Source organism: Podarcis muralis, chromosome 2 (assembly GCF_964188315.1).
Source record: "Podarcis muralis chromosome 2, rPodMur119.hap1.1, whole genome shotgun sequence".
Lineage (NCBI taxonomy): Eukaryota > Metazoa > Chordata > Lepidosauria > Squamata > Lacertidae > Podarcis > Podarcis muralis.
In genome coordinates, this window is record NC_135656.1 from 86579753 (window position 1) to 86595912 (window position 16160).

Sequence of the window (16160 nt, forward strand, 5' to 3'; positions counted from 1 at the left end):
GGGGCGGAGCCTTCCCTCCCGCGTTCTCTCTAGCGGGGCCTCAAAGGCATAACTAACGGGAGGAGAAGAGCTCGGCGTGGTCGGCTTATCCCTGAAGTACTACATGTCCCAGCGTGCTGTGCGCGTAAATCCTCCTTTTCTCCACAAAACATGCTTCGTCGGCCTGTGTGATAAATGACCACCGCCCCCTTTTTATTATTACTTAACGCTTGGAAGTTCAATGATAGTCCCAGCGGGGGAGGGGGAGAGAATAAATAAATACGCGTGGCCGCCCCTGTCCCGTTAAACGACTACATTTCCCAGCATGCTCCACGGCCGCTCTCTGTTCCCTGACATGCCCGCGAAGGCTCGTTGGAGGGAGTGCGCACGCGCGACAGCCTCGAGCGTCCTGCTCGGCAGCGGAGAGGCGGGGCACCTCGTGGGAGTGACTGCTTAACCCCTGCCTGGGTGGGGATTCCTGAGGATTTGCATTCCGTTCTTTCCTTCCAGTGTTAAGGATCTTACGGCGGAGTTTAGAGACTCGCAAACTCAAGATGTCTCGAAATGTAAGTGTGTGTCTCCCTTTCCTTAAAGGTGGCCCTAGGAATCATGGAATTGTTCGGTTGGAAGGGACCCCGAGGCTCCTGTAGCCCAACCTCTCTTTGCAAGGCAGGGATCTCAACTAGATCTCTACGCTCGCGGGTTTAGAGACGGGCTGAGACACACCAAAAACTTGCGGGCATCCCGGGGCTGCGATCCTACGCACTCTGGCTTGGGAGGCAGCAAGCTTCATTGAACGCAGCGAGACTTACTTCCGAGTAAATGTGCACAGGATCGGGTGGCGTGAGATCAGCTGGCTTGTCAGCGCGGGAACGAACAGCGGTGGATTTTTTTTCTGATGCGGAGAAGTTAAATAGATGCTGCTTGCAGGACTTAAAATGGAGAATTAAATAGATACTGCTTGGAGAGGAACCGCTTTCTCCTCCGTGGTTTATATTACTATTGCTACGGAAATACCGATTCCTCTGAGTCTGAGACGTTAGGTGTTGTTAACTAGCATATTCCTTAAGATGCTGTGTGACTTATTCTGCATCCTCTTTGCTGCCAACATCTAGCGCAGCTATTCCCTTGGAAAAGGGCGTCTGCTTATGAATTGTTTCAGGGTGTTGTCACTCACCAAGTTTGAAAACGGACCTTTTTTGGGTTCCAGTGCGTACAAGTACACACATACAGTTTACCTTGGCTGCAACACATGCTCAGATTAAAGGGGACTCGCTTCTACTTTCCACCCCACAGTAACAACGTTTTTAAGTAAATAGACACAAAAGGCAGGAGAGAAGCCACACTAACAGCATTCTATCATTTACCAGGGCAAATTTGACAGGGCTTACTTCTGCTTGCATATGCCTGTGCAGTTAAAACAACACCATTGGGTTTAAAATGATTAAAGCAGGCATAGGCAAACTTGGCCCTCCAGATGTTTTGGGACTACAACTCCCATCATCCCTAGCTAACAGGACCAGTTGCCAGTGGTCAGGGATGATGGGAATTGTAGTCTCAAAACATATGGAGGGCCAAGTTTCCCTATGCCTGGATTAAAGGGTGCTAGGCTGCAGTCAACAAGTATTTAATTAAACAACAACAACCTCAACAACCACCAAGATCTCCCATCAGGAATTAATCAAGGAAGACTGGCAAAACTGTTGAATCTTACTAAAAGGATACATAGCCAAGCTAGCTGGCACCCACAGATTAATCCTGCAGGCTAAACCTCATGTGAAATGCACAGTGCAGTTCCATGAATGTTTATGCAAAAGTAAGTCCCACTGTGTTCAGTGAGACTTGCTCCCAGGTAGCTGTGAATAGGTTTGCCACCTTAGTAGCGTCTCTTCTGAAAGTATTGGCTGGAGGGAACTATACTAGTCTGCTTGCCAGAAGCACCAGATGGAGCAGCACAGTGACAGAAGGAGGTAGAGGGAGGTCAGTATACTTTGAGTAGGTAGGTAAGTTTCATCGCCTGGGCAAAACTATAAAGCTGAACAAATGAGCTGGTAGACGAAGGCTGCAGTCTTCTACATGCTTACTTGGGAGTAAGCCCCATTGAACACTTATGAACTTAGTTCTCTAAAGAATTTCTGTTTTGTTTCTACCAGCTGTGCTTTGATATCAGTTCTTCAGAAGCAATGATTGAGCATGGTCTTGTTTTAACTTCTGCCCTGTGGTTAAAACAAGCAGAAGTTAGCTGGAGTAGCATGTGCACACACAGCTTCTTTGCATGTCATCCTGGGAGGCAAGTGTGTGTCTGCTTGGCTCAGAAAGCCAGTTGCTATGGGCACCTGTAGAAAATATTTTGAGTAGACACACCCTAAAATGTGTTTCAGTGTGGGCAATTGATAATCCTCCTGTGTCTCTTCATAGTGTTATTTTTAAACAGCGTTATTTAGTCCTGTGCCTTAGCACATGTTGAGAAGTAGAGTCTGTGAACGATGTTGAATGTTTAGACTGAGCATTCCATGCTTCTTTATTCCCCCTTAACCTTTAAAAAATCCAAACCAAAGTATTTCCCCACCACCAGAACCATGAAGGGAAGGATTGCTTGAAGTGTTCCTTCATGCATACAGGCCCAAGTGTTGAATGCTACCTGCATTCAGTGGTGGTGGTTGCATATGCACTGTTGCAGAATTCTGATCCTTTTTCCAGTTGAAAAAGAGCTGAAAGTGACCACTCTGTTTATGGACTGGAATAGCACTGCAATGTCAGTAGTCTTAGAACTGCAGCCTTGGCTATTTCCTTTTCGAAATGTGCACAGGTAGTTGTAAGTGAGCATTAATAATGTATTCAGTAGGGTGGGGTGGAAACTGAATTGCTGTCTTGCAAGGTAGGTTCTTAGCTTATACTTATCACTTTTTTGCCAAATAAAAACCGGTATCTACCACCATTGCTGTAGCAGACTATTCCCCCCCCCCCCCCTGGGAAAATACCATCCTTGCTATTTTTAGTACCTATTTTCGTGGCACTAATGGACTATATGAAAATACAATCTCTATTGCTTGTAAACTGTCTGTGTAGAGAACACATTGTCAAGAGGCTGATGCCAACCTGCTGATTTCTCTTTTGGGTGTTGAGCATGCCATGGTAGGAACTCTGCCCAGAACTAATTTCTTTTGATTTTGTTTTTTCTTTTATAACAGTTTTCTGACACCGGTAGCAAGAAAGAACATGTTAAAATTACAAGTGAGCGCAAGCCTGGATTTCTGGAGCGCCTCAGTGAAACTTCTGGAGGGATGCTCATAGGACTTGCCGCATTTGCCCTCTCTTTTTACGTTCTTTTTACCAATGAGGTAAGTCAAGGCAGGGAGGATGGAATTATTTTTTCAAGTAGCTCAGGGGTATAAAATATTAAGGCCCTTTGGGGATTCCCCAGTAAGACTCATAGACTGGCTGGCAATGGTTCTCTAGGGCTTCAGGCAGGAATCTCTCCCAGCCCTGCCTTGAGATGCTGAGGATTGAACCTGGGACCTTTAGGTGGAAAAACAGATGCTGTGCCACCGAGCTATGGCTCTCTTCCTGGGCTCCTTTCTAAGCCCACTCAGTAAAGTTACCTTTTAAAGATCGAGCTCAAGCTTCCTCTGAAGAATTTACAGCCCTAACTTAATTATTTTGCATATGTGCGGCTGTGATAAGTGCTAATGTATTTGCCTCCAGAACTTCACAATGCAATTTTGGCATTAATTTTGCATCTCAGAAATAGCGACAACAAAAATCTTTACATGCCATTATCTGGAATGTCACCCGCAGACCTTTTCAAAATGTCTTAACTGCTTTTACTGGCAGAATTACGAGGGAGTAGGTGGTTCTGCAGGGACGCAGGTGGCACTGTGGGTTAAACCACAGAGCCTAGGACTTGCCGATCAGAAGGTCGGCGGTTCGAATCCCCGCAACGGGGTGAGCTCCCATTGTTCGGTCCCAGCTCCTGCCCACCTAGCAGTTCGAAAGCATGTCAAAGTGCAAGTAGATAAATAGGTACCGCTCCGGCGGGAAGGTAAACGGCATTACCGTGCACTGCTCTGGTTCGCCAGAAGCGGCTTAGTCATGCTGGCCACATGACCCAGAAGCTGTATGCTGGCTCCCTCGGCCAATAAAGCGAGATGAGCGCCGCAACCCCAGAGTCGGTCACGACTGGACCTAATGGGTCCCTAGGTGGTTCTGCATTGCTCTGCAACTGTGGTACTTCCTCTGTATCTCAGGCCTGAAGTCATCCCATAATTCATCCAGATTCTCCCCAGAACACAGCCCTGCTCACCCTGACACACTTCCTCACAGTTTCCATTCAAGTGCTCTTGCTTGCCAGAAATGTGTCCTTAAACCAGAGTGCTTGCCTCAATGGTGGGTGGAGAGATTGGGGAACGCTGGCATGTGGCTTTTGCCTGGCTGTCATATAGCCCAGGGCACAAAGGTGTAAGATTCACCCATTGCTCTGCCCACCGCTGGGATGCAACCCCTGGAAGCTCCCCCACCTCTGCTTGCAAGGATTTTCTGTAGGTCAATTTTAGCACAACGTTCCACTGTCTTGTCGCCTCAAAGTGTGCTCTCCCACTCCCACCCCTCTCGCATTTTGTTGTCTGTAGGGGCGAGCTTTGAAGACGGCCTCCTCTTTAGAAGAAGGGCTTTCTCTGGTGGTCCCTCTTGACGACATCCAGAACGTATTACAAGAGAATGAGAGGAAACTCGTGCACCTGTCGGGTCCCCTTAGAACTTCAAAGGTAAATAAAGTGGCCTTACCAGAAGAATTTGTAGATTGTCCCCCACCTCCACATTGCAGTGTGTGTGTGTTGTTTTTTTTAAGTGCTGCTTCAGTTATCCCATACATTTGGATGCCTTGCCTGAAAAAGCTTGTGCTTGTTTATTTCACCCTATTGTATGTGTGTGTGTGTGTGGGGGGGGGGTTATGTACGCATGAGAATCTGCAACTTCAAATGCGATCAAAGGTGTAAGAGTGAGCATCTGGAATGCACAATGCTGCAAAAGTTATGGCTCATGCCATTTTGTGTTTTCTGGAAACACTGCTCCCTAATGCTTTATGTAGGGGGCAAAGTACAGAGGTTAATTTCTCAGTGCTACGGCACACAAGTCTAGATGCCTGGAAATCTTGCCCTCTAGCTCAGAACCTTTCTTACTGGGTAACTGCCTATAGTGAGAGAAAGGTCATAGAATCATAGAGTTGGAATAGACCACAAGGGCCATCGAGTCCAACCCCCTGCCAAGCAGGAAACACCATCAGAGCACTCCTGACATATGGTTGTCAAGCCTCTGCTTAAAGACCTCCAAAGAAGGAGACTCCACCACACTCCTTGGCAGCAAATTCCACTGTCGAACAGCTCTTACTGTCAGGAAGTTCTTCCTAATGTTTAGGTGGAATCTTCTTTCTTGTAGTTTGGATCCATTGCTCCGTGTCCGCTTCTCTGGAGCAGCAGAAAACAACCTTTCTCCCTCCTCTATGTGACATCCTTTTATATATTTGAACATGGCTATCATATCACCCCTTAACCTCCTCTTCTCCAGGCTAAACATGCCCAGCTCCCTTAGCCGTTCCTCATAAGGCATCGTTTCCAGGCCTTTGACCATTTTGGTTGCCCTCCTCTGGACACGTTCCAGTTTGTCAGTGTCCTTCTTGAACTGTGGTGCCCAGAACTGGACACAGTACTCCAGGTGAGGTCTGACCAGAGCAGAATACAGTGGCACTATTACTTCCCTTGATCTAGATGCTATACTCCTATTGATGCAGCCCAGAATTGCATTGGCTTTTTTAGTTGCCGCGTCACACTGTTGGCTCATGTCAAGTTTGTGGTCAACCAAGACTCCTAGATCCTTTTCACATGTACTGCTCTCAAGCCAGGTGTCCCCCATCTTGTATTTGTGCCTCTCATTTTTTTTGCCCAAGTGCAATACTTTAGATTTCACCCTATTAAAGTTCATCTTGTTTGTTTTGGCCCAGTTCTCTAATCTGTCAAGGTCGTTTTGAAGTGTGATCCTGTCCTCTGGGGTGTTAGCCACCCCTCCCAGGTCCTCTGAATATGTTTGAAAGCACTCCTACATTGATGTGTTTCAGGGATCAGCTACCAGCGGCCTTAAAAGCAAGTTCCTTTTATTAAGCCATAGTAAGAAAAGCCCTCTGCTAAGGACTTTGTAAGACTGTGCATTACAATGTAATGATGCCATAGTATCTTTAAGTAAGGCTTAAGTGTGGGCCCCTTTGGTACCCCAAACCCTGCTGTCTAATGTATGTTAAAATAAAACTCTGTGGTAGCATCATGAGTTGTGACATTTTACGCAGCAGAATATGCCAGGCAGTCAGGCCACTTCGCTAGGATTCTGCATTTCACAGGTTAGTAAATGGGCTTATGAGTCGGCTTGCACTTTTGTGTTGGCTTGTCTAAGAATGATCATGTTGTCCTTCGAAATCCAGGCAAAAGTTGTTTTTTTCCTGGTGTACTTCCTGTATTTCCCATGCTTGTTAGCAGTTCTTCTCTGGAAAGGCATTCACCTTATCTGACAACCCTATCTAGAACTGAGTCTGACTTGCCCTGATAGGGCTTACATAGGACCCCTGGCCAATCAGAAAAGCCAGCTGGGGTTTGGGAATACCTGTAGCCAGCAGAAAACTTTGGGCAGAGTTTGTCAGACCTTTTCAGCAGGCTACTAAAGAAGATTCCTGACTCGGAGGGACCTTAGCTCTAATTTGCAAACGCCCAACACCTAACAAGTTTGTAGACATGCCATTGCGCCCCAGATTTAAGTAGTGCCTTTTGCTTCTCTGTCTCTTCACCCGCCCAAAGTCTTGGGAAACCTTTGTAGACTACAGATCTCCTGATTGGAACTTTGTTTTGCGTTTGATAGCCTTTATATGATCCCAGCTATGGACTTTCTATCCGGGCTGTCAAGCTGAAGCGTAATGTGGAGATGTATCAGTGGGTAGAATATGAAGATTCCAAGTAAGATGAACTTATTAATGCTTTCTCTGCCATGGCACATATGTGTGGGAGTGGAGCGGGTGTTTGGGCATAGGGACTTGTACTCTATAATCCAGAACACAGCTTTATGTTCACCTGTAGCTTTTCCCCGTAGCTTTCTCTTTTAATTATTTTCTGTACGCTACCCTTGAGGTCTACAACAATTAATTGGTCAAGTCTTTTCTTTTGGAATGCAGTATATACTTTCCCCCCATGGTGACTGATTATTCAAATCTATAAAGAGCAAATGAACACAGAACTATGAGTCACTTGTTTATAGCTGGCTTCTGTTGCGGAAAGTATGAGACACTGAGCTATAGGGAAAATATTACCACTGGTTCTCATGCTTCCAACCCTTCTCCCTACCTTGCCTTGGTTGAGTTTTGTGCCAAAGTAGACAATAGTCAGTTGGCATGGATGCTGGCATCTTGCCTACTGCTCCAGATTCCTTTGTCACACCAAACCTGGACCCATTTTACTGAATATTCTACTCTTCCCTTCCTTGCAGTAGCCTTGCTATTGCTTCCCTCTCGTTCCTGCTGCTAGCAGGGCACATCTCTGTGCTAGCTTAGCTCAGAGGTGAGCAGTTGACAGGAGTTAACATCTTGGCTAGCCCTGATCTAAACAGAGCTTTCCATTATCCCACAGAAGCAGCACTGTTGGACCAATGGTCTCTTGGACCTGATTAATTAAAATATTACACTGGCATTTGCTTATATTTTTTTCTGTGGTTCATATGCAATAAAGCTGTGTGAAATATAGACTTCTTGCAGACTGCACTTAACTTCTCTGTCTCCCCCCACCCCCCGTAGGGAATATGAAGAGAATGGAGAAGTGAAAAAAGAAACCAGATATTCATATAGTAAGTTGACAAGCACACAAATTTCTCCCATTAGGACTGGTAACTGTGCCTTCAGACAGCTGCTTGACAGGCATACGTTCAACAGGGACAGCTCTCGCTATCACTTTCCTCAGCTCTGAGGTGGGGGAAGGTGTGCTGTGTTGTTGCATAAAGTGATTGCCAGACCTGCCCCTCTTGAATTTCTTTCTGTCGTGCAGCAGCTGTCAAACAATAGCAGGAGAATGGCAGCAACCTTACCTTTCACTTTTGTAGCATTATTTATGTGCTGCAGCTGTATTTTGTGTGTCCTTCAAGGAGCTCAGAATGGAATAATTATCCAGTTGGGTTGCCTACAGAGATGTGGCAGACAAAAGATGGCTGAAGCCTAATATACCTTTTTTTTGTATACCTGCATGAGTGATTTGCATGTTATGCTAAAACTACCTGGGCTTCAGTACTCAAAAATGCAATGAACGAGTCTGCTTTTCAGGAAATCTTAAAAGTTGTGGCTTGAAAATTCCCATTAATTCCATTGCCTTCTCGAAAATGGATGAGACTTGGGCCCCATCCTCCATATTCTTCCACACTGCATATTCTGTTGGCTTGCTTTAGCATCACTTCTTCACCTGACACGACCTTGTTCTGTTCAGATCCCTCACCCACCCTGTACACCTCTCAATTACATTGTTCACTTCATGGCTTATAGTCCAATCCCATTTGTTACGCACTTTTTTAGTATTCAGGTACCCCTTGCTGGTTGCACTCTGTATGCAAATCAAAGTTGGGGGGGCATTCTAAACTAACTTCTCCTTGGGGTCTTTTTCTATATACTTTCTTGTTTCCCTTTTAGATACTGAATGGAAATCGGAAGTTGTGAACAGCAGAAATTTTGATCGGGAAATTGGTCATAAAAATCCTAGGTAAGCCCCGTATTTCACCATCTCAAATAACCTTGCCCATTATGAAATGGGTTGAAATGAATGATGGCTCATTCACTTACCGTGCAATCCTAACCACGTCTACTCAGAAAGAAGTCCTAATGAATTCAGCGGTGCTTCCTCCCAGTAAATGGGGTTAAGATTATATCTTAAACCCTGAACTAGATACTGTTAGGTATTCTGCAGTCAGAAAAGGATGGCATTGTAAATCACTTAGCAAATACATTTGAGTAGGTTTCCTGACACGGCATGCTTGTTTTGCTATATAGAAATCTTTGCTAACCCTTTCTGTGCCTTTGTGTCTATTGAGTTGGAAGAAACTTTGCAATTACTTTTTTCCACACAGTGCCATGGCTGTTGAAACTTTCACTGCAGTTGCTCCTGATGTCCAAGTGGGCAGATTCTTTCTTTCCAAAGGTAAGAACTTTTAGCTTTGGTGTAGTTAGACTATGCTTTAAGATCATTCCACATTGAGTAAATTATGGAAAAACTGATAAAAGGACATTTTGACTTTAGCAGTCTGTTTCCAGTTCCAACTGGGTTTTGTTGAATCTCTGCGGAGCGGAAATCACACAAGACATATCCAGAATGTCTGTTTGGGTTATTGTAGTTAAATATCACAGAACAGAGCAACTCCTTTGTTTCCTAGGCCTTGTTGAGAAGATTGATAACTTCAAACAGATGAGCTTGGCAAAACTGGAAGATCCCCATGCTGATGTGATCCGCTCAGGGGATTACTTTTTTCACAGTGAGAATCCTCGACGTCCCGAAGTAAGAAACCAATTTACGATTAACAGTTCAAAAACTGACTCAAAACTCTGTTGCCTTCCCATCACCACTAATAACTGCAGTTATATTGTGTATACTGTTTGTCTTGTCATATACTCTTGCTCCTTTAAGGCTACAATCCTATACAGCAGGGGTGGGGAGCCTTTTTGGCTGCATTGGCCAGATGTTTATCAGAATCTGCCTAATGGGCCAAATTTGACTACCCACCTGTCAATCACCTGATGTCACAAATGACATCAGGAATTTAGTGCTTTGACGTTCCAAAATTGGGGCTTCAAAGCACTAGCAGGTAACTACAAACCCATTTGCAGTGAAACAGCAGCTGAAGTGGAGAGAGAACAATACTCAGATCAAGTAAGATCACCCAGCCTTCACAGAGGCGGAGGTGGGGATCCTGCTTAGTGCTGGGTTCAGGTATATGAGAGAGCTTCTTGCAGGAAAGTTCTGCACTACTGCAAAATCAGGAATGTCACTTGGGAAACTTACTTAAAGGATGGGAATAGTGTGAACTCAGATAATGTAGATTTCCAAAATCTCCACTGGGAAGCTTCTGTTACCAAGCCTTTACCTTGTTTGTTTCTCCCACTTTCAGGTAGGAGATCTTCGTGTTTCTTTCTTCTATGCAGGTTTGAGTGGAGACTCATCCCACCTGGGTCCAGCAGATACGGTAAGTCTTCCAGCTCTCTCCTACTCCTCCCTGTGTGAAGAAATAACACTTCTGTGTAATGAAACTGTTAACATGCGAGGCTCTTTTTAAGACACTCATTTTCAACTCTGGAATTTTTCAGGTGACAGTAATTGCTCGTCAACAAGGGGACCAGTTGGCTTCATACCGAACCAAGGCTGGGGATATCTTGCAGATCCTCTATCCCGATGAGCTCTCTGCTGAGGTGAGAGTTATAGATACAGGAGAACACGAGAAAGAATGGTCTTCTCCTTGTATGTATAAATCAGATATGCAGCAGAATCCAATTTACTTTCTGCTTCTTTTCTTTTGGGACTTTGTGTCTTTGAGGAAGGGCTGTAGCTCAGTGATAAGAGTATCAAAATCAAATATCTTTAATACGGTCAATGACCAGCAAGAGTGATAGAGTATGTGATTTGCATGTGAAGGGTCTGTAGCCCAATCCGTAACAATATCAAGTAGGGATGAGAAAGACCATGGGTAGGCAAACGAAGGCCCAGGGGCCGGATCCGGCCCAATCGCCTTCTCAATCTGACCCGTGGATGGTCCGGGAATCAGCGTGTTTTTACATGAGTAGAATGTGTGCTTTTATTTAAAATGCATCTCTGGGTTATTTGTGGGGCATAGGAATTCGTTCGTTTATCTCCCAAAATATAGTCCGGCCCCCCACAAGGTCTGAAAAAGTTTGCTGACCCCTGAGAAAGACTCTTGTCTAAAACCCTGAAGAGCCACTACCAGGCGGACAAATGCTGAGCTACATCTGCTGCAGAGAAGTGGGGGCCAGCCAGATCCTGACCTCCCTCAACCACTGCGGGTCATTTGCACCCCGCCCACCTGCCAATAAGCTGACATCACTATGACTTCAGCTGAGTGTGCTTTCCTTTGCCCGTTTGTTTGATTTCAGACTATGCAGGCAAAGGCACAGGCTGGGAGCGGCATCTTTACTTGCCCCACTTAAATGTCATGCAAAGGGAACCATTGGAGCAGCAGGACAGAAGGGCCAATGACTGTATCCTCACCCGCAATTTTTGACCCATTTAAGGCATTGTTCCCAGGCGAAGATGTGTCAATCTTTGTAGTAGATGGAGTAAGAAATCAGAGAAATTTGGTTGGCAGTGAGGGTAGGGTGTCATAGGAGTAGGTATGTAGCAGGAGCGTTTCTGCATATCATTGGTCTATGGCTGTTCCTTGGTCTCTTGGCCAGCCAGGAATTCTTTCTCTCATAGGATATATGGGAGGAACATTGCATTTTAGTAAATGAAATCATGGGAGGTGTTGGAAAAACAGTAGAATAGTTAATTCAAACGCAGAGAAAAGTTTCCAGACTTCTTAAATTTGCAGAGTTATATCTCAGAAAAAGAAGTTGTTTATGATGATGAGGTGGTACACTATCCAGAAAGGATTTTTAAAAATGCACACACCATTATAAAAAAGTCTATTTTTTTTGTACTAAATGGTGCTACATGGTGTTATATCTTTATCTTCTGTTCCAGCAAGATGTTTTAGCCACCTCACTCCACTCCTCTTCCCCACACCCCCAGGTTGTTTCACACATTTCCCCCCAATATCCTACTTTCACGAAGTCCTTAAGACAGGCAGGAAATCACTGCCCACCCTCATCTGTTAAAAACATAGAAGCAGTGTGTGTGTGTGTGTGTGTGTGTGTGTGTGTGTGTCTGGCTGGATCTGCCCTCCAAAATGTGCCGACCTTCCAGACATTTGGGACTCTGATCTCCTTCAGTTGGACTGGTGGTATTTGAAGTCCAAATCTTCTGGAGGGCACTGCGGTGGGGAAGGCCAGGCTAGATGGAGCTGGGTGGGTGTGTCCACTACATACTTGATCAGCATGATTCCAATCAAGGATTATCTCACACTCTGACCCAAAAGAGCAGTGATGTAATCTAGCAATGTAGATCAATTTAATGGAATGTTATTTCATTATGTGTTACAAAGGGCAGGGGAGTCAGTATTGCTGCTACTGCTTCTTTTTTTAAGTAATAAAAGTCAGTTGTTTGCTTCCATCTATGTTGAATATTGTAAATAGTGTGTGTATAGATTTATATCAGCTGCATTTGGACATCATGTTCATGCATGTAACACTAAAGCACGGTTTCGTGTTGCATCCAAACATAGCCATTGTCTTACGCATAAAAATTTCAGAACGGTGGCGTGTAGAAGTAGCAGAGTTGGAGCTTATAGGAAAGCTTGGTATACTCACTGAACACTGAACACATTTTAGGAGGTGTTCCAGAAAGAACATGGAAGTAACAACATGAAGACCTGGGGCCTCCGTGCAGCTGGATGGATGTCTATGTTTGTAGGCATCAGCCTTATGACCAGGATTTTTTACACCCTGGGTAAGTTTTGCTGGTAGCAACCTGACTTGATTGATAAATCAAGCATTTAATCAAATTATTATTATTATTATTATTATTATTATTATTATTATTATTATTATATCAATATATTGGATCCAAGCAACTTCTGTACTATAATAGCAAGTCTGTCATTATAATAGTGCTATTTTTCTAGAAAAAGAGGTGCCGGAACTCACCATGAATGTCTCCCTTGTTCTCTTATAATGGCAATGGCGCTCACCTGAGAGGTGCCAGAGTTGAATTCCGGTGAGTTCTGGCTGGGGAAAAAAGCCCTGAGTGTAGTGATCCTGCTCCTGGGCTTGAACATTAACGGATGAATTGTAACTCAGTTCTCCCCTTCCTGTGCTTTGTGTTCTCTCTCTCATGCTGATGATCCAGGACCCAGGATTAGGGAGGCACTTTCACAGGACACTCTAGTTTAGAATACGGTTTGCTAAGAGGGGGAAGGAAGGTACTTGCTTGTTTTTGAGCAGAGCTACAGTAAGGGTGTGAAACTCAACAGAAGTGAATGAGAACCATGTTCCACACAACAGAAAATATGTCGAGTCCTACCTCTTCTGCATAATCTCTTTTGAGACTCTGGGTTCTCCAAGGCTTTGCTTTCCCCCTTTGTGAAGTGGGTGGTTGACTTAGGCTGCAATTGTAACCCCACTTGCCTGGGAGTAAGACCCGTTCAATTCAACAGGGCTGACTTCTGAGTGGACAGTTAGGGATGGCAGCCTTATTATTATTTTTCTTACATTAATATCCTACCTGCCTTCCATCATGGAGCTGCTTATTTGTGGTCCCCCACCAGGGAGCTCACCAGGTCAAGACCTCTTCAGCTCCGGCAAAGAGGTGGCCTCATGTTCCTTCAGATGATACCAAAGGACTATACAGAGGATGCTACCACCTGTCAAATCAGATTTCCAAACTTACTGGAAACTATTTTGTTTATTACATTTGTATCCCACCTCTGTTTCCTCTAAGGAGCTCTGGGTGGTATATATGGTATGCTTTCAGTTTACAAGTGACAAGCCCAAGCTTATTCCGTGGCCAAGTGGAGACCTGAGCTTTGATCTCCCCCGTCCAACTTCTGCACTGTTAACTTTCTGTCCTCTGTGGCTTTTCAGTGCTCAGAGGATTAGGGCAAAGTTTGTTTTTTACTGACTTAGTGGTGGGTAATTTGGGGAGGAAGAAGATTTATGAGAATGCTGGATGAGGTTTAAAGCACGGTTTAGCAGCAACGTGTCATCATGCTGAACTTTCACCAGTGTGTCACTGCTTCATGACTTGTTTAATTCTTCTTTCCCGCTACAGTGGACTGGTTTCCAGTAGTCCGGGACCTGGTTAACCTTGGCCTGAAAGCGTTTGCCTTTTGCTTGGCCACTTCTCTGTCCCTGCTGACCATTTCGGTGGGCTGGCTCTTTTACCGGCCTCTCTGGGCAGGACTGATTGCCCTGTTGGCGGCGGTTCCCATTGTGATTGCGAGGTCCCGGGTTCCACCCAAGAAGCAGCAGTGATGCCGTGGAGAAGGGGCCTCAAGGTGCACACCTGAATCTCTGGAGACGCCCAGAACTTCTCAAGCAATTGCCACTGTGTATGTGTGGGTTTTGTTTTCTGTTTTCCAAAACGAAAACTCCTTGACGTTGCAATCCAGACAGTACGACACCAAAGGGTTCCATGATGGACCTAGATGCAGAACATGTGTACAGTTTTTATTACGTAACTAAGTGAAAAAGTGCAACTTGTCTTTTTTAAGTTGATGGATACAAAGTGGTAGAAATGGAATAGAATTTTTGTGTGCCAGATATTAAGCACAATCAAGCGAAGCTGCCTTTGCAGCTTGATTAAAACAGTCTGGCAAACTCATAAGGAAAGGATAAGTGGTTTGTTGTATTGATGAAGACCACATCAGGTTTTTGAAACTCTGTAAATCATTAGGGGTTTTTGTGTGCCTTTTCCTTGCTTATCTCTGTTAAAGTTATATACTTTGATGCTAGGAGCTTGCATATGATGTAAGGGGTGAAATGGCCATGTTAAAGTGTTTTTGGACTGTTCTTCCCCCATGCCCCCGTTGCATCCCAATTTTAAGTGTGCCTAGAGCTTTATCTTGCTCCCACTCACTTTTTCTGTAGTCTGGTAGATGCTAAGTGAACTGAGTAGGGATTTGCACCATATGAAGAACTCGCTTTATTTGCAAAAAATAAAATAAAAATTAATAGTTTAATTAGGAAACTATGACTTAAAACCAAAGCTGTATCAACAGCCTCAGGATACCACCTTTCTTTCATTTAAGCAGAGGAATGTATTATTTTTACTGATAGTAATCATTGCAACATAATATTTCTACATGTAAACCTCTGCAAGTACTGTTACTGTTTTGTGTCCCATGCCTCTTATACACCTGCAGCTATCCTTTGTAGTTGGAAAAAAAGGAGTAAACTCCATACATTTTACCCAAAATGTCTGAAGAGTTAATCCCATTGTTGTTAAGATTCCTCATAGTGACTCCTGGAGGGGAGAGTCACATTCTGGGAAAGCAGATGATAATTATTTTAATATTGTCTGGTCTTTTCCTATTCTTGGAGCTTGGATACTGCTGTGCAAGGAGTCTCTGGTCATTGCTTGAATAGGCAGATGATCTCAACCCAGTCCTGGCAAAATGGAACTGACTATATCTGCTATTTAAGAGGCTTGAGGTGGTATTGCTTAAGGTGTTGTTATTATGTCAACTGTGTGCTAGATAATTGCACAGAGGAAAATATTAAGCCGGGGTTTTTTTGTAAGCCGAGGAGTAAATTCCAGACAGCAACACTTGAAATGCTTGGGTGGCTGTTTTTTTAAAAAAAAGATACGTGGCAATGCTGGCTTTTTATGTTTTGGTGTTTTTTTTTTTAAATTTGGGTGGCAGTGCCAGACTTTTGTATTCCATGAATAAAAGATCAATGAGTGCTGGTGTGTGGTTTTCTTTTTAAACCAGGATTTGGTTTTAAGGACGCCCATTCAACAAGAGAGGAGAATTGCATGCCTGCAATTAAAACATCTTCAAGCACCTTGTGGGACAAGCAGGAAACTGATTTGTTCAGCATGTCTGGCTACCATGGACAGCCACAAAACTGGCTCAGTTGATGTGTCACTTTTCTGAAATCTTCAATCTCCCAGGACATTCTATACAAGATCTCAAAGTAGCTGTTTTACTACAAAGGAATTTCAGAAATAGACTAGAAAGAGAAGCTGCTGAATTGCAACTCATTACCAAACTTAAAACCATGGAGAGACCTGGTCTGAACAAAGACATTGGATTCTTATCTCATTATACATGACAAAGCCATTTTTCACCACCTCACCCCTTGCTTTTTCCTGTAAGACCTATTGCAGTCGTTAAGAGTCGTCAACAGGCTCATCTCAGCTATCCGCCAATCACCCATTCCCACCACCCTTCTGAGTAATACCCCTCCCCACCTTCTCACTATATAGAAGGATCTGGCAACTTCTGTTTCAGTGTATCTGAAGAAGTGTGCATGCACACGAAAGCTCATACCAAGAACTAACTTAGTT

General features: G+C 44.3%; 1 protein-coding gene across 1 annotated transcript; it reads left to right on the top strand.

Annotated features, from left to right (window-relative positions):
* The first annotated feature begins 205 nt into the window (after nucleotides 1-205).
* Nucleotides 206-15553, top strand: TMEM43 (transmembrane protein 43). Its single transcript, XM_028719237.2, has 12 exons — nucleotides 206-545; nucleotides 3171-3320; nucleotides 4608-4742; nucleotides 6877-6971; nucleotides 7802-7851; nucleotides 8681-8750; nucleotides 9115-9185; nucleotides 9418-9539; nucleotides 10150-10224; nucleotides 10346-10447; nucleotides 12482-12599; nucleotides 13920-15553. Exons 1-12 carry the CDS (start codon nucleotides 534-536, stop codon nucleotides 14120-14122), a joined length of 1203 nt encoding a protein of 400 aa, XP_028575070.2. The 5' UTR covers nucleotides 206-533; the 3' UTR covers nucleotides 14123-15553.
* Nucleotides 15554-16160: the final 607 nt, after the last annotated feature.